Raw genomic sequence first — 19,490 nt, forward strand, 5'->3', positions numbered from 1 at the left:
CTCACACTCCCTTTCCCACTTACAAACTATAAGGATCGCTCGCTTCTGTTCTCCATTTCTCTCTAAATACTCTTAGCCATACTGAAGACTTATAACTAACCGCTTTGCTCTATTGGTCTAATTGCCCTGAGGATATGGACAACACATACAACACTGGTAAAATGGCCTAGTTCAACATGGAAACTTCACAAAATAATATCATACATAATTTGATATAGTTGTACGATTTACTTAAGTCTTCCTCCATTCTAGAAGTGTTTATCCAACTAATAAGGATTTGCATGAAATGCTTTCGCTAAGATAGGAACATGATAGTATTTGTTTTAACCAAATTATGCTAACTAGAGACTGAACTCAACCAAATCAAGTTTGTGTTTTTGTTGTTTGTTTGTCCTTAAAATTAAATTTATCAGTAAAGATAATAAATCTTTCAGCACAGGAAATGCACGTTTTTAAGATCCTCTGAAGCACAAAAAATAATTATAAAATGGTCCCACCAGGAAATCCATCCATTACTTAGCGGTTTAAATACGTCAAATCACGGATAAAGTCACAGATTGAAAGAACATGGCCGTCTTTGCATTTCTCAATAAGTAAAATTAGTACTTATCTTGGTCATGGATGCAGAAGAAGTTTAAGCCAAAACTTTTATACCAGCCTACCTATAGTCTATTAAATATTAATTCCGAGAGAAATGAATTTTAAAATATTAAATTAAGTTATTTTTTAAATACCATTCCAACAGAAATTTAATAAATAAAATAACGGAAATGTGTACAAGAAATATAAATCGAACTTCTAAATATAATTAGTGAAACATAATATTTTACCTACAAAAACTTGTCAAGATGTTTATTTAATAAGACATCCGCTGGGGAATTAATGTGTTTTCCACGTAAAAGTTGTTTCATTTCTTATTGTAAACAGATGTATTAACTATTTCCTGTTTCTAGATAATGATTATTTCATTCGTCATGGTATTTGTTTACAATATTTAGAAATGTTATTCAACTATTAAGAATTAGTAAGCTTAATTGGAATTCAGTTTTATCCTATAATTTATCTTTATGCAGCAGATGGGGCATAGCAGTTTTATTACTTTAAAGCAAAACGTGACTAGAAGAAACAATCCGCTGCTTTGCTTAGAATTAAAAGTTTTTTAATTATAATTTTCAAACGTAAATTGGAAATGTTGCACACAGTGGGACGATTGTTTAATATAATGAAGAAATAAAAAACCAAACAATGCTAGCTTCTGTAACCTACCAATAGCTATAATTGGTCCTTCTTGGACTGAACACGGTTCAATAATTAAATAACCGTGGAACTGCTCTAAACTAGACCATTCTATGCAGTCTGTAGATTAGTTATAGTATAAGTCTAGAATTTACTACCACTTCAGATGGTAACAATCAAAGCAGTAGTTGAAATAATGAACACCCATTTCGATTCCCCTCGACTAAGCCCATTACCCAACCTTGTGCCTTTAGGGCGTCTCTACAGATTAAAGATCATTTTTTTGCTCGGTTGATTGGCTTTATTTAAAAAAAAAGAAATTTATCCCAGTTTTTTGAACTCTTTTCTAGGAATAAATGACTTTAGAACTTTAAGTGACAAATAACTCGAAGGGCAAAAAGGTCACAAATCAATGATGGCTGGCTGCTGTTAAATAAATGAACCAATCATAATTTTTTGTTTTTAGGGAAGTCTGGTATTAAAGATTTTCAAACTTTAAGCACCAAAAAATCACTAAATATTTACCACAAAAAATGTTAATATAATCTATTAACACGCCATTGGCTTTTTAAAATAAAATTTAGCATCTCTTCAACTGAGGGGACTTACAAGGCGCACCTCTTTACCACTACACGGCATAATACTAAATAACCACCATACAATGTGTTGTACTCAATCCAGATTACAATTATAAAAGAAAAATTAAGTAAAATTAAAGAAACTGAATTTATTTATTTATTTATGAAATAAACTAAAATACAGAATTGATATTTTACAATTACACTGCACGTACAAAGTGTAACATGGAATATGCACTACGCTTAACTTAATCACAGTTAAATTAACTGAACTTAATTAAGCAGTCAGTATATTAACCTTTAGGTAACCCCCCTACCCCTGTAAGTAATGTCAAGATAAGCGCTAGCAATATTACCAGTTAGTTTGCAACCTTGTTCATACAATCTTCTCCTAAATAATATTTGTTTAATAGATATTAATTATAGGGGCCATATGTTGGTTTATTAACAAATGAACTATCTTATGTTAAGTGTGTGCAATTTGTATTTTGCTTTGCTTTGCTTTTTTTTTTGCATGCTATGAGGTCACCGTTGAATACATCATTGTTTGCAGTTTCGGAATCTTTTTTGGTGGAATTCTCTTTATTGTGAGTAGATTTCTACCAAAGAGCATTTTCTAGTTTCTGTAAGAGATGATCACATTTTAAAGTTATTGTTAAAATGTATTCTAATTCAAGAATGCTGTCTCTCCCCTTTATTATTTATGATTGTATTTCTATTTTAGTTAGTTATTTCCTTTTTGTTATTTTCAAGCTTATTTGTTTATTTTGTGTATGTGCTTTTGTTCTACTTATTCTTATTCTTATTATTTATGAATGTATTTCTATTTTAGTTATTTCCTTTTTGTTATTTTCAAGCTTATTTGTTATTCTTATTCTTATTATTTATGAATGTATTTCTATTTTAGTTATTTCCTTTTTGTTATTTTCAAGCTTATTTGTTTATTTTGTGTGTGTGCTTTTGTTCTACTTATTCTTATTCTTATTATTTATGAATGTATTTCTATTTTAGTTATTTCCTTTTTGTTATTTTCAAGCTTATTTGTTTATTTTGTGTGTGCTTTTGTTCTACTTATTATTATTTGTGAATGTATTTCTATTTTAGTTATTTCCTTTTTGTTATCTTCAAGCTTATTTGTTTATTTTTTGTGTGCTTATATCCTACTTATTCTTATTCTTGTTATTATTATATATGAATGTATTTCTATTTTAGTTAGATATTTCCCTGTTATTGTCAAGCTTATTTGTTTATTTTGTGTGTGCTATTGTTCTATTTATTCCTATTCTTATTAATCTTATTTTTATATTATTAATGTTATTATTATTATTATTAATTCTATTCTTCGTATAAAAGAAATTACTAATCAAGCCGTAGATTACTATTCTATTCACAAGTACATTACATAATGAAGCATTACTCTTATTAGAATTCCCTACAAGCGTTTTACACGGTTAGGTCTAATAAATGATAAAAATAAATGTAAAAAGCATTCAGAAAATCTTTGAAAAAAGGAAAGATAAGCGTAAATATAGGAAGAATATTTATTTTGCATAATATTTCAACTAGTAGAATTAAGTACATCTACTTAGGTTAGTATCCACATCATCTATTGTACTTCTAGAGGGGATATTTGTGTACCAGCTTGAAATAAAGTGCTTCCCATATGTATGTATTTAAAAATAAAAAAATGGCGCTTATTAAAGCTGGCTACAGCATCCTCAAAGGACTCATTAATCTGCTGGAAGCAGAGGAAAAAAAAAGTATTAAAAAATGTTAAATTTAAATGAGCAAACTTTTTGCCATATTACCCTTTTGTTATACTATACTCAACTAGATTACAGAAAGGGATAGATTAGGCCTTCCAACATTCCCTTTATAATAAAATGTAGATCTCCAGGTTGTACTGAATAGTCTTTGTACAGTATGGATGGTGAGTTTTAAGCTTAGTAGATTTCGACAAAACAAGTAATTAACAATTATAATCAAGTTCAACAGAAGTACTACTTCCATTTATTAAAGCTTCCCCCTCCACTCGCTCTCTCGCATTTTAGTATAAACCCTATTTCAAGCCTCTCAACCTGCTAGGGTAATGTTTTCCTTTTGTCAACCAATTCCTATTTCTAATTCCAACTTCCTGTACTACCACTAAAGCATTGATTTCTAAATAGAGTAGCTCTAAATGCCTTTAGAGCAACAAACATATTTACATTGGCCGTAGTTTCTCTGGTGTAAATGTCGCATCACAGATTTACTACAGTATTGATTTCAGTTCTCTCTACAGCTTGCTTTACGCTCGAGCTAAAATGCTGGTACGAGAGCTTAACGTCGCCTGAAGCTTTTTTTTTTTTACTGTAGCAAAACATTTCAGTTTAATTAAAATTTTTAAGGAACGTTGTAAACTCAACTATTTTTAACACTTTTCACAGAATATAATATGGAGGTTATTTATTTATTTTTTGCAGGCCTACAGACAGTGTTTCCTTGCTACAGACAATACTGTCCATCACTGGAAAATAAGTTTTAAGAAGCCTTATAGAAAGAGAAAATCTAAAGGACCAGCAGCTGGATTCGAACCCGGGACCTCAGCGTGGGAATCGAATATGCTAACCGCATAGCTAATCCCTTCCCTAATACAGAGGTTATTCTTTTCAAAATAATAAAGTTTTGGTACAATAAAAATATTTTTTTCTTTAAAATAATTTAAAATTGATACGTTTTACCATTTATTTGTTTTTTTTAGATAAATTTGTTTTAGGTCAGTTCTCGATGTGGGATTAGGTTTTCTTGAACAGTATTACAGATTATATTTCAGGGTACTTTACGGTTATAAAGCTGTATAATGTTGGTAAGAAAGTGGTACCACGGTTTTCGAACGATTTGACTTTCGAACAAATCAGTATTCGACCAAGAAATTTGAGTAAATATTGTCCTGAAATCCGAACAAACATTTGGAACTCGAACACCCGAGATGAGCCGAGTTGTTTTTATATTTACACTTTTAGATCTTATTTCTTGTTTATGTTCATGTTTTTACATAAAATATAAAAATTAGGCCAGTAAAGCGGGGCCTAGAAACGAAATAAACTACATAGTTTACATTATTTCATATGGGATAAATTGTTTCGGTTCTCGACCAAATTGGTTCTCGACCGCACTTCTGGAACGAATTGTGGTCGAGAACCGAGGTACCACTGTATGTGACTTAACTGTAAGGACTTTGAAGAAAATTTTTTGGTTACAACCTTATGGAATAGTAGTAACAGTAAGAGTTTTAACTACCAATGCAGAGTTCGTTTTGTTCAGAAGTTTGCAGTTCAACGGCCGAACATTCACCTGCTAAATCAACCATCTTTAGATTTTAATATTAATTTATTTGTCTAAACATTAGTTTTTACAAATAGAGTTAGATCAGTATAAAATCTTATACAAAATGATAATAACTATGAAAACAAACTAAGAATGTAAAATAAAGATCAACTTTAATTACAGTTCTTAGAACAAAATCAAGGCTTTTATAAAAGTGAATAAACAAACAAAAGCATTATGTTGGGAATAAAAACAAATAGAACAGAAAATTCTGGATAATAGAAAGAAAATAAATTTATAAAAATAAACAAAAAGGAATATTTAGGGTGAATCAAATAAAACAGATAACGGGAAATCATTAATTTATAAGATCCCTTAGGGACATGCCGTGTAGAAAATAATTATAAATATTGTTTATTTTTTGAAGGTAATGAAGATCACTTAATAGAGAACTGAGGGAGCATTCACAGTCGTGTAAATATATCGATTCATATCGATCTTAAATGATTTAAGGTTAGGCAAATAAATAAAATATTTTACAACGATTCTGAGTGATGCATATATCACTGGCCATAATCGAATAGTACCTACCATCTTACTTTTTAACCTTAATAAGTTGTCTGAAGACAACCGAATTAGGCAAATAATTTTTTTTTTTTTTTAAATTAATCAAATAACTCTGTGACTTGCCAAAACATACTCACAGTCCTGAGTATTTCTCATTCTCAATTTCTCAGCACCAAGTCAGAAAGATTGGACTGAACTTTTGTTCTATTTTATTTGATTGAAATTTTCTGTTCTATTTGTTTTTGTTTCCAACATAATTCCTTTGTTTGTTTATTCACTTTTATAATTATGTAATTAAAGCCTTGATTTTGTTATAAGAACTGTAATTAAAGTTGATCTTTATTTTACATTCTTAGTTTGTTTTCATAGTTATTATCATTTTGTATAAGATTTTGTACTGATCTAACTCTATTTGTAAAAACCAATGTTTAGACAAATAAATTATTATTAAAATCTAAAGATGGTTGATTTTTTCAAAGTTCTGAAATCTTGTTGCAACCATAAATTAACAGCACCAACCATTATTAATGAAGGGTCTCATTCAGGCCCAGAACCATCTTTAGATGTCCAATACACTGTTTTTAAATAAGCAACTAAATATCTGTGAAAGATATGATAATTTGATGGGGGAAAGAAAAGATTAATTTGCTGCCAAGAATGTATAACTTCAAATTAATTGCATTTAATATTTATATTATAACCTTCCAGGAAGCCTAACTGTTGATTAAATTAAGGAAATGCCAATAAATAAGTAACAAGGAAGGAAAAGTATGAAGGCCAAAGGAAAAGCAATATTTCTTTATTAAAAAAAAGTAGGAGAAGACGGATAAAAAAAGTAAAAAAAAATAATTTATTCTGATACACAGCTAAATAATTCCGTTCTAAAAGCAAGATTGCTGGACCTTTTCTTAGCAGGAGAGGCTTCCTCCACTTATTCTTCATCCACTCAATCTGACCTAACACCACAACAAACACACAACTGCAAGAATAAATCTTCTACTTATTAAAAATCCTTCTACTTTCCTTCATGATAACGAAATTGGATATACATTAGGATGAAGTATGAAGTAGTAAGATTGTGATGAAGTAGGCTGAAAAAAAAAAGAAGAGTATTCTAAACTGCAGAGAAAAAGATGGATATACAACCATGGATGATGAGACGAATAAAATTGCTAGTCATTTATTAAAAGGCAAAAAATATTACTATTATTATGGGGGACAGGTATGAGTGGCAAGCTTGTAAGATGTGGAAATGATGTATGGGTAAGTTGCTAGAGAATATAAAAATGCTGGCAAAGACAAGTATAACGTACGGCCTATTTCGTCATAGCCATTTTCTGCAAAAATGAATATACCATAAAGTGGAAATGTTTTAATAAAATTAACTAAACCAGACGTTGTTAAAGGAATTCTCGAACATAATTGAACGGAATGTAAAACAACCGTAAGTCGTTAAGATACTGAGGCAGCTATAAAATCAAATTATTATATTTATCACCGAAATCTAATAACTTTTGGTTTGTGAGAACAATATTTACATTTTGATCAAACAGGGAGGTTGATCAAGCCAATTGAAAGTAAATAATTTCATGCTTAAACGGTTGATCTGAGCAAAAAATAGTAGAAGAAAAATTTGTTACCCATCACCTCTAGTTTCAGAATATGTGACTTGATTTTAGATTCCTGAACTTGTGCGAGGCAGACGCGCGTCCAAAAGTAAGGGTTCGCAGATGACCTCCATTTTCATGTACACAGTTTTAAAAAGTACAAAATATTATGAAAGAAACCGGAAACCGCAATTCGATTTCTTCAAAATTAAAGGTGCTAGGCCATTTCAAAATCTGATATTTATTAATCATATTTCAATTTTTTAACTTGTTATCAAAGAGAAAGAAGAGCACGCGATAGGTCATTTTTATTGTATTTTTTCTTTCCCTTTCTACTGAAAATATTGCCAAGTAGTTTTCCGAGTGATTTTCTAAGTAATAATCAAATGTTAAGAGCTTTAGATGTTCACAAGCATAGATAAAAGTGCTAAAAAATAATTTTACTTCTGTTACAAACAAGGTTTAATAATTTTTTGGTAATTTTGTGAGAGTTGCGTTTAATTACCAAAAAAATATTGTAAATCTTCCATCACATATTTAAGTGGTAAATATCTTATATTTAAAGGTTCAAACTAATTCCTTGATTTATAAAATAATGCGCCTTTTTTTTTTTGCAAGAGAAATAGATAATTACAATAACTAAAGAACATCTGCATACCTTTTGTGCCCCTACCTCCCTGGTCGAGATGCCCATTTTTTCGTGATGGCGCAACTGGACGGGATATATGATCTGATAGTAGTGTGCACCGATACTTCGCACCAGTTCTTGGTTTTGTCGGTATTGTCGTAACAATCTTTCCACCTCGCCTGCAACAAAAAACATAAATAATTGATTTTATTTATTTGTAGAGAAAAAAATTGATTTTATTTATTTGTAGAGAAAATAATTGATTTTATTTATTTGTCGAGAAATCAAATGATTTTATTTATTTGTAGAGAAAACAAAATTGAGGCAGTGATATTTTCACTTTATGCATAAATAATTGATTTTATTCATTTGTAGAGAAAATAATTGATTTTATTTATTTGTAGAGAAAACTAAATTGAGGCAGTGATATTTTCACTTTTGCATAAATAATTGATTTTATTGATTTGTAGAGAAAATAATTGATTTTATTTATTTGTAGAGAAAACAAAATTGAGGCAGTGATATTTTCACTTTAACACTTTATACATAAATAATTGATTTTATTCATTTGTAGAGAAAATAATTGATTTTATTCATTTGTAGAGAAAATAATTGATTTTATTTATTTGTAGAGAAAAAAAAATTGAGGCAATGATATTTTCACTTTATAACCACAAGAATTCTTCATTTTTATTGAAGAATATTGCACTCTAAGAATTACAAATGCAGTCTTATTGTTAGTGCTAATTTTATGTCAATCATTTGGATCCTATAATTGCTTTACGTTCCCATTTACAATAATTAAGATTAGGAGGGAAAAGTGAACATCTTTCATGCAAGGATTAAGGCCATACCAGCCATAAGCCGGACCTGCTAAGCCATGGCTCTGACAGTCTTAATGGATCTGATCAGTCTCAGGAGACATTTGAACTTGCTGGGTCTGCTGGTTTGATGATGTAGGTTTTGTTTGAATGAGGAAATGACATCCTCCACATTCTTACCTATTGCAAAGGAACGTTTACGAATCGCGATCCTTCAGGAGCTACGTTTGCACTTAGAAAGGTTTTTGAAAGGTAGCCTCTGGCACTTAAAAACCAGAGAAAAGAGATACGCAAAAACTACTGGTAGGAAATTTTAGATCTTGTAAAGGGTGAGGTTTATCCAACTAGAGGGACTTGGAGTCCTCTTCTATTCACTAGGTGAAATTGATTAACCTGGAGGGTTTGCATTGCAGTCACAGTGAGAAGCAGGAGGAAACAGCATCTCTATTTGCTGGCGTGCAATCGGCATGCTGCACCCAGAAACTAGAGGAGATTATTTTGCCATTACCGTTGTATTTACCACTAGTTAGTGGGGTAAAATCCTAGACCTTATCAAGAGGGGGGACTTGATTTTGTATCCCTTTCAAGGAGATAGTATAATAAGCACGGCTGCAGTATCTTGGGTGTACCATTTTACCATTCCTCCATTTCCTACAAATGTCTGCAATGCAAGGGCTTCCAGGTTAATCAAGCTTACCCTGTGAAGGGAAGAGGATTATGGTCAGAATACCATATACCTCGATTTGGATAAATAGCTCCATTTTTTTTATTGTATTGAATTCAATTTTTCTAATCAATCAATTTAAGTATATGTACTATTTTAATTATTGCTTATGCCAAATATGGTTGACTGTAATGACTAGTGACATGGCAGCCTTACCAAAATTAATCACCATTGTATTATCACCAATAGATCTCCCATTTCCTGACAAGATTCCAACATATTGGGATAGAATGAGGAATGGCATGTGCTATGGGTAAATCAACTGAATGACGTTGACTGATTTGATTCCATAAAGGACACATCCTTACTCATATTTGATCTGAACAATTTTATGTGCACGTAATACTACTTCAATCACGTATTCTCATTAAGTTAAGAATACAATTTTAATTTAATCTATTGTAAACTAAGCATAATTATATGGATGTGACATTGCACTAGAATTCATTAGACAACAATTAGCTTTAGAGAGACCACACGGCGTAAACTTTTCGATGGTTGGTTGAGTGATTTGATTGAGTTTTGGGTTACTAAAGGAATAAGTATTACCTACAGATTGAAAGTTGTGTGAACAAACTAGAATATAGAATCTCTTTACCAAAAACTTACAGTTTAAAAAGATAGGTGTAACGGTTCATTAAACGCCAGAAGGTACACAAATCAGCTAATAGACAACATTTCATTATACTTCATTGAAATAATTAATTTAGGTAATTTTATTCTATATCTCATTAAATATTATCACTAAAACCTTGCAATATAACAGTTGTACAGCTAACTCTACAATTCAGTAAAGAATTCATTGAATTTTGAACAATACGAAGAGAGGTACAAAGGTTTAAAATTTGAACGGTTTGCAAACCTCTAAAATATATCCTTCTATATCTCATTAACTATTATCACTAAAACCTTGCAATATAACAGTTGTACAGCTAACTCTACAATTCAGTAAAGAATTCATTGAATTTTGAACAATACGAAGAGAGGTACAAAGGTTTAAAATTTGTACGGTTTGCAAAACCTCTAAAATTGAACCTTCTATATCTCATCAACTATTATCACTAAAACCTTGCAATTTGTATCAGTTATAGAGCTAACTTTTCCTTACAATTCGGTAAAGAATTCATTGAATTCTGAACGATACGAAGAGAGGTACAAAGGTTTGAAATTCGAACAAATTAGCAAAACCTCTAAAATTGAACCTTCTTATATCTCATCAACTATTGTCACTAAAACCTTGCAATTTGTATCAGTTATAGAGCTAACTTTTCCTTACAATTCGGTAAAGAATTCATTAAATTCTGAACAATACGAAGAGAGGTACAAAGGTTTGAAATTTGAACGAATTAGCAAAACCTCTAAAATTGAACCTTCTATATCTCATCAACTATTGTCACTAAAACCTTGCAATTTGTATCAGTTTTAGAGCTAACTTTTCCTTACAATTCGGTAAAGAATTCATTAAATTCTGAACAATACGAAGAGAGGTACAAAGGTTTGAAATTTGAACGAATTAGCAAAACCTCTAAAATTGAACCTTCTATATCTCATCAACTATTATCACTAAAACCTTGCAATTTGTATCAGTAAACTTTTCTAACTTTTCCTTACAATTCGGTAAAGAATTCATTAAATTCTGAACAATACGAAGAGAGGTACAAAGGTTTGAAATTTGAACGAATTAGCTAAACCTCTAAAATTTAACCGTTTGGTATAAACCTAGAGTTTGTAAATATGTGTAGGTGTGAGACTTCGTGGGAGAAAGCGAGCTAGAAAGAGAGATAAAATAAAGAAAGGAAACGAGAGATTTGTCAGTTATAGTAGAAAGGATAACAAATCAGTTTTCCCATTTCCATGCATTATTGGTGGACACTGAATTGATAGGTAGACGATAGCAGGACACCGGAAGATTATGTGAAGCATAATATCCAATAGCTAGTGAAAAAAAAACTAAAAGAGGTCTTGGAAAGGTTCTATTTAGAATTCTAGCGTGTTTAGAGAACTGGAATAACATGGCTATTGTGTGGAAACGCTTCCAGGTCTATCGCTCCCAATAGCCGTATTTCTGCATGGAACAGGTTTATAACAAGGCCATCTTATACTTAGAATATGATTACAAAGTTACTATATATTTCTACCACCAATTTCTTGACAAAACATACTGTATTGACAAAAAGTAATCGCCTATTAACGAAAGTCTCTCCAACGATTCATTCATCAGTGAATTTCTACAGCAACGATCTCTTTAAAGTACGACGTAAGATCGGCTTTCTACTAAGCTTTACTAGAGTTGTAAAATTGATGAAAGTCATACAAATAAAAGCACAACTCAAAAGAATTTATGTTAAAGCTTAGTTAAGGATTGAATGTTAAAGTCAAGTTCAATTTTAGAAGGAAATTCTTCTTTGTAATAGTAATTATTGCAATACAGTGTCCTAGTATTTCGCAGTCATACTGTGAATTATTGAAGCAAAGCTTGGCCAGTAACAGTTCTAAATAAACTGACAACTTTTTTTTGTCCTTGTTGTTTCTATTATTAGAGACTTTAACTTCAATGATTAGAGAACACGTTAATCATATAAATTACAATCACTGCAGAGGAATAGAAATTGGACCGTCAATTGTGGAGGTTTGGGAGGACAATTTGATGTAGGCAATGCAGATGGTACATCAATTTTGGGTTTTGTGGCCTTGTCTCAATTATTGGTTAAAACTGCCTTTGCCATGGCCCTAGTGCTTTCACAGTTTGGCCACCACTTTAATTGTTGCTAGTTGCTAGCAATTAGTTCCAATGGGGGGACCATCCAATGGGGTGGCAGGTTTGCCAACCAACTCAATCTAACAAACAGAAATGGCAATGTGTAGTTCCAATAAATGGATTAGATAGCATTAGCTAAACGGTTTGGGGCGCTGGCAATTACAAATTAGAGAGTGTGGTACAAAATAAAGGAAAAAAAAAATTAAATGCTGAACAAATAAAAAATACTCTGATTCTTGTAGGTAATTTTGACGTGAATACGTCTTTAAATTTGAATCATATGGTGGCAATCCAAAAAACCTAATGATAACAAAATCGGGGGATACAGTTTGGCATTAAAGTTTCGAATCTATCGTCTACATCCAAAATTAAATTAGACCACTGGATAGCTAAAGGATCAAAGAATTCATTACGATAAGCGAGGACTATGACGCATCGCGCGCGGTGGAGGGGGAAGCGCCGACATTTTGAGATCATTTTGCTGAGTATCGAGATTTGCAATTAGTATAACTTTTGACTCGGAGAAGCTAAGATGTTCGTTTAAGTTTTAATCGTCAGATGTCGTCACAATCTATCGATTGCATATAATACATTAGTGTAAAATAGTGACAGTGAATATAATAAGGTGTTAGAATAAAAAAATATTATCAAAAATATATAATGTTGGCCTATACGCGTCGAAAAGCCAAAACCAAATACAGAGATCGGAAAGGGCTTCTCAAGAACAATCGAATGGTAATAATAAAACACCACATGACCTAGTCAAGCTGTGCCGGGAACGTAAATGAATGAATGCGGCCGAGCGGATCAACGACAGTGTCAGTACATCTGCAGCTAGGGCGGTTGAAATTATGCAAGTGGATGATGAAATCGCTTCTACATCGACAACGGACTGTATAGGCATAGATTGTGTTCGATCGTCGATTTGTTTCCTTGATTTCATCCTAAATACATAAATAAAAATATTTTATATAAAAAATATAACCTGTTACGGAAACGTATTCACGTACAACACACGTCCGTGTCCATGACACAGCACACGTCAATTTTTTTTGGCGTAAAAATAGGTTATATTCACTTATTTTTAACTGTCCAGGTGCAATATCTTGATGGCTGTGAATGACACTATTATTTATTGTATTTTTATTAACCTAATGGCTGTGAGAAAAATGTAAACAATTAAAATCAAAATATCGGCTTACCTAAACATGCTTTACGGAAGCATCTTAGAAAATTATAGATAAGTTCCTTTTGTTTATTTTTCATAATTTTCTCTTCATACTTCAAAGTGATTTGAAAGTGAAAATGATTTTCAAAGTGATCAGGCAACTAAATCATGAACAGCTTCATTTTTTTTACGTAGAAAATTTAAAAAAAAATAAAATAAAATTGAGAAGGGCGGTCCCTGAGTGCAAGACTTGGAAACGTGGCCAATATTATTAATTGTTTTTGTTCCTAAATTATTTGCATGTGTAGCTATAAAAATTCAAATGAAAAATCAATTACCCACATTACAGCAGCTTTTATTTCTTTTTTTTATAAACTGCCAATTTCTAAATGTAAGCAAGTGTAATACGAGATGGAATTGTTAGTAGAGTAGAAATCTCTAGACTAATTAATTACATACCTGATTAATTTGAAGAAGGATGAAAGTTCGCAACCAGGTTATGGGATTCAATAAATATGCTTGTTTTGGCGAATAAAATCAGTTCGCAACCAGGTTTATGGGATACAATAAATATGCTTGTTTTGGTGAATAAAATCAGTTTGCAACCAGGTTATGGGATTCAATAAATATGCTTGTTTTGGCGAATAAAATCAGTTCGCAACCAGGTTATGAGATTCAATAAATATGCTTGTTTTGCCGAATAAAATCAGTTCGCAACCAGGTTATGGGATTCAATAAATATGCTTGTTTTGGCGAATAAAATCAGTTCGCAACCAGGTTATGGGATTCAATAAATATGCTTATTTTGGCGAATAAAATCAGTTCGCAACCAGGTTATGGATTCAATAAATATGCTTGTTTTGGCGAATAAAATCAGTTCACAACGAGGTTATGGATTCAATAAATATGCTTGTTTTGCCGAATAAAATCAGTTCGCAACCAGGTTATGGGATTCAATAAATATGCTTGTTTTGGCGAATAAAATCAGTTCGCAACCAGGTTATGGGATTCAATAAATATGCTTATTTTGGCGAATAAAATCAGTTCGCAACCAGGTTATGGATTCAATAAATATGCTTGTTTTGGCGAATAAAATCAGTTCGCAACCAGGTTATGAGATTCAATAAATATGCTTGTTTTGCCGAATAAAATCAGTTCGCAACCAGGTTATGGGATTCAATAAATATGCTTGTTTTGGCGAATAAAATCAGTTCGCAACCAGGTTATGGGATTCAATAAATATGCTTATTTTGGTGAATAAAATCAGTTCACAACGAGGTTATGGGATTCAATAAATATGCTTGTTTTGGCGAATAAAATCAGTTCGCAACCAGGTTATGGGATTCAATAAATATGCTTATTTTGGTGAATAAAATCAGTTTGCAACCAGGTTATGGGATTCAATAAATATGCTTGTTTTGGCGAATAAAATCAGTTCGCAACCAGGTTATGGGATTCAATAAATATGCTTGTTTTGGCGAATAAAATCAGTTCGCAACCAGGTTATGAGATTCAATAAATATGCTTGTTTTGCCGAATAAAATCAGTTCGCAACCAGGTTATGGGATTCAATAAATATGCTTGTTTTGGCGAATAAAATCAGTTCGCAACCAGGTTATGGGATTCAATAAATATGCTTGTTTTGGCGAATAAAATCAGTTCGCAACCAGGTTATGGGATTCAATAAATATGCTTGTTTTGGCGAATAAAATCAGTTCGCAACCAGGTTTATGGGATTCAATAAATATGCTTGTTTTGGTGAATAAAATCAGTTTGCAACCAGGTTATGGGATTCAATAAATATGCTTGTTTTGGCGAATAAAATCAGTTCGCAACCAGGTTATGAGATTCAATAAATATGCTTATTTTGGCGAATAAAATCAGTTCGCAACCAGGTTATGGATTCAATAAATATGCTTGTTTTGGCATTAAAATCAGTTCACAACCAGGTTATGGATTTAATAAATATGCTTATTTTGGCGAATAAAATCAGTTCACAACCAGGTTATGGATTCAATAAATACGGTTTTTTTGGCGAACAAAATCAAAGATATTTCATTTTATACATATAATCAACAGTTTTGACAACTTCGATTCATTACTGTCAAAAATCAGTTTCATTCAGCTAGGAATTATTTCTTAATATCTTCAACAACTTCTAATCCACAAATTCCAATTTTCACCATTTAAAAAAAAGTAATATTCTCCAGAGATTTTTCTTCCGTGTATATTTTGTCAGAGGGGAAAAGCAAGATGGAAGAGTACCGCTTACTAACACAAACATCATATTTATTTGAAATTACATAGCATGGGTATATGGCTACAGGGTGAATTGCAGACAAGTTGTAGATGGGTAAGCGCATGGTGGGTGAAAAAAAAAAAAAAATAGGGCAGAGATGGTTAGGAGAAGTTGAAAAGAGATTTGCGGGCAGCCGGTTTCATGTTGGATGTGGAGGATGGCAGAATGTGTTTGGGGGTGGTACACAGCAGTGTATGGAGGCCTTCTGGAATAGGAAGTTTGGAGCCAGATTTAGAATGTAATCTCTAAACTACTTTTTTTTCCCCATTCCAATCTACCAACAGAGCGACTACAAAGTAAAGGGTGTGCTAGCTCCCCCATCAACCTTCTACTAAACATACACCCCCTTCCTGTACAGCACGACTTCATTCCAACTTCATACTTTTAATTCAAACTCCTTCATAAAAATGCTAACAGAATATAAATGTAAAATAATTATGTATTTCATTCCTGTGGAGGGTCAACCATTTTTCATGTCTCCTTTATCTTTTTTTCTGACAGATGTTTTAAGTAGAATACATGTTTTGCATGTACACCTTTTTTGGGGGGAGTAGAACTTTAAACTCAATAAACTCTTGTGTACTCTCTGTCAGGATAATGGTGGAAATAACATGATTGATTGCTATTGATTGCATCGTATTCGCAAGGTTGCGTGAGATCTCTTAGCAGTTGAGACCCGCGGAGATTATGTAGCAAAAACACTTATTGGTAACAATGAGAGTGATTTCTTAAAAAAAATTTTATTCAAAAAGAATTACAATTCTATATTGTCACCTTCAAAATAACTTCCTTCTGAAGCCACACAGTGCTGAAGACGTTTCTTCCACTCCTCATAGCAGTGCTCGAACTCCGATACTGGAATAGCCTTCAGCTGGTCGGTTACAGTCGTTTGAATGTTTTCGACTGTCCCAAAATGAGTTCCCTTGAGGTGATTTTTCAACTTCGGGAAGAGAAAAAAGTCACAAGGATCAAGTCAGGCGAATAAGGAGGCTGAGGAGCCACAGGAATGTTTTTACTGGCCAAAAACTCGTTTATTGAAATTGAAAAAAAGCAAGGATGGCGAAGTAGAAGATCAAATGCATGCTGATTTGTTTTTTCGATAGCCACGGAATCGTCCACAAAGAGTTTCTACCTCAAGGTCAAACGGTCAATCAACACTTTTACCGAGAGGTTCTTGAAAAACTTCGAAAAAGGGTCATTCGTATGAGACCAAACATCAAGAACAAGTGGGTGTTGCATCACGATAATGCTCCTTGTCACACAGCAATTTCAATAAACGAGTTTTTGGCCAGGAAAAACATTCCTGTGGCTCCTCAGCCTCCTTATTCGCCTGACTTGAGTCCTTGTGACTTTTTTTCTCTTCCCGAAGTTGAAAAATCATCACAAGGGAACTCATTTTGGGACAGTCGAAAACATTCAAACGGCTGTAACCGACCAGTTGAAGGCTATTCCAGAATGCGCAGAATGTGGAATGGAACTGACAGATAGACAAAAATGACGAAAATCGTACGAACTGACAGAAAGAGATATATATAGAGTTTGTGCGTTGACAAAACGAGAGAAGAAATAAATTATGTCTCTGACGAATATGAAATGATATTCGGTCCTCCGGAGACAGTAAATACATCCTGAAATTCTATATTATCTCAATGAGATAACCTTTTTCTTTAATTAATTAAAGCAGAGAGCGCAGAGAGAAGTACAAATTTTGATGTACGACAACAACAGAAAATCTCGTTTCAATTTGCAAAAAAGACATACCCATGTTGTGAAGCTGAAGGAGGATGTGGTAAAAGATTAAATTGCTTTGATCTCACCATTCACTGTGAGCATCAGAGATTTCAAAATATATTTTTCTTTCTTTCCCATTTTTCCATGTCAATGTTTTTCATCAAATCTAATATGGCTGCTGATCTACTTCACTGAGTAGAAAGTATTTACTGGAATTAATATTCCTTAGTTAAAATAAGAACTCTGTGAGCATTTTTAATTGTAATTAGTAGTTTTTTGAGTAATTAACATTGTAAAGGTTATGTTCAGAATACCATGAACAGCCAGCCTGTACGTTTTATTTTATTCAATATAAATTGTTTAAATTAATTATTTGAGTGAAATGTTAATAAAATTCAAAGAATATACCTGTTTATCGTTCAAGTTATGTTTAGAAAATTCTTCTAAATTCTTAATTTGGGAAGCCATTTTTAAAGTGTCTGAAAAACGTTCGGGAAGAAACGTTCTTTGACGTGAATAGAACTTAGTTTATTAACTGATTGGCGGCATTGTACTGTTCCCAGAATTTACCCGAATAACCTAAAAGGAGTTTAAAGAAAATCAATCAACCTTGAGTACTCTTTTTACTCAATTGATTGATCACTCTTAAAGAAAATGGCGTCAATAATTTGCTCAAAACTTAGGTTACATACAGATGAATAACTTTGGTTCTTTACATTTTACTAGTAAAAATTATTTTTAAGACAGTACTGGAAGTAGGTTTCATTGTAAGGTTAAATTTCAGTGACTGTAAGATTAGAAACTGTATACTTTTTTGGTAATAATTAAATATGACTCGAATGTTCGCAGTTTAAATAAAATTTGTGAATAAAATTAAAAATCCCATTAATAGTGTTCCCAACAGATTTATTTAAACACGGGTACCAAGTGTAAACATTTTCTTCATCCACTTTAACTTTAAAATGATTGTTTCTATTTGTATAATTTTCACGAAAAGTATTAGTAATCTTTAGCACAAAAAAAAAAAATCACCAATAACCCGTTTAATAGTTAACAAACCAAAGTTTTGTTTAAGTTTTCGCATGAAAAGGAAACTTTCCTTATGTTTACTTATTTTTATTACTTCCTGTTTGGTGTAAATGTTATTTCTAGTAGGAAGTTAGCAGGCGGAAGTAAGTAGAAGATAACACTTAGCTTGAGAAAATTAACGTTAAATGAAATTTTTATTTGTATTTATCTTCATTAAACAATATTTATACCTCCTTTTATAAACTATTAAAAACATATTATATTTATACTTAAAATTCCCACCAGTTGTAAATAAAGTACACACCAGCAAGTTATAATGAATGTTTGTAAACCAGAAGTGCAACTTATTTATTTACATTAAAGAAGTTATTTATTTAATATTAACTCTGTGTAATTTTGTGCTCTCGTATTATTCTATAGCAAAAAATTCCTAATTTAAATAAAATTGGCTAATACTTTCATTTGTCAAAAGTATCCATTTTATTACGTGGCCAAAGAGGGCGTGGTAGGATAGGCGTGGTTTTTATAAATAGTTCTCGCTTCTGATTGGCTCTTCGACCAACCCACTTTTTCACACAACAATCCTTCACTGTAATTGGCCAATTCTTTATTGTTAATTATTTTTTATAAAAAATAATAGTTTATTTCTTTTTACTAATTTTACTACCGTAGGTAATTTAATGAAGTATCAAATTATGCAATAAAAATTTTTCTCAATAAAAATATAAAAAAAAATTACACATTTTTCTCGTTTAATGACTTGTTTTCTATACGAATAATGGTAAGGGTACTCAGAAAATTGAGGAATAATGGTTATTTTCTAGCGAAGTAGGTAAAAGAAAATTGTGGGTCATGTTTCACCTATTGTTCATTTTGTACATTTCTTTGCTTAGGGCTATTATTTAACGATGTTTAAAGATTTAATGAAAGCTGAAAGCTGTAGATTTCAGTAAAAAAAAAAAAAGTTCACCCATTTTATTTTGGCAGAGCAAACCATCTAGGCTTTTTTCAGTCAGGATTGGTTGGTGCCTTCTTTTC

General features: G+C 31.8%; 1 protein-coding gene across 20 annotated transcripts in view; it reads right to left on the reverse strand.

Annotated features, from left to right (window-relative positions):
- Positions 1-19,490, reverse strand: part of mmd (disintegrin and metalloproteinase domain-containing protein mind-meld) — a 374,487-nt gene that overhangs the window by 274,834 nt on the left and 80,163 nt on the right. For all 20 annotated transcript variants that reach the window (XR_012454178.1, XR_012454177.1, XM_074114424.1 and 17 more), the window contains exon 2: positions 7,953-8,101. Coding sequence is in view for 18 of the 20 variants with exons in the window: in XM_074114424.1 (XP_073970525.1) it covers positions 7,953-8,101 (149 nt within the window). In the remaining 2 variants the exon portion in view is untranslated. The remainder of the gene's footprint in view (positions 1-7,952; positions 8,102-19,490) is intronic.

The sequence above is a fragment of the Rhodnius prolixus genome, unplaced genomic scaffold (genome assembly GCF_049639745.1).
Source record: "Rhodnius prolixus isolate KJV_2025 unplaced genomic scaffold, Rpr scaffold_7, whole genome shotgun sequence".
In the NCBI taxonomy this organism is placed as follows: Eukaryota; Metazoa; Arthropoda; class Insecta; order Hemiptera; family Reduviidae; genus Rhodnius; species Rhodnius prolixus.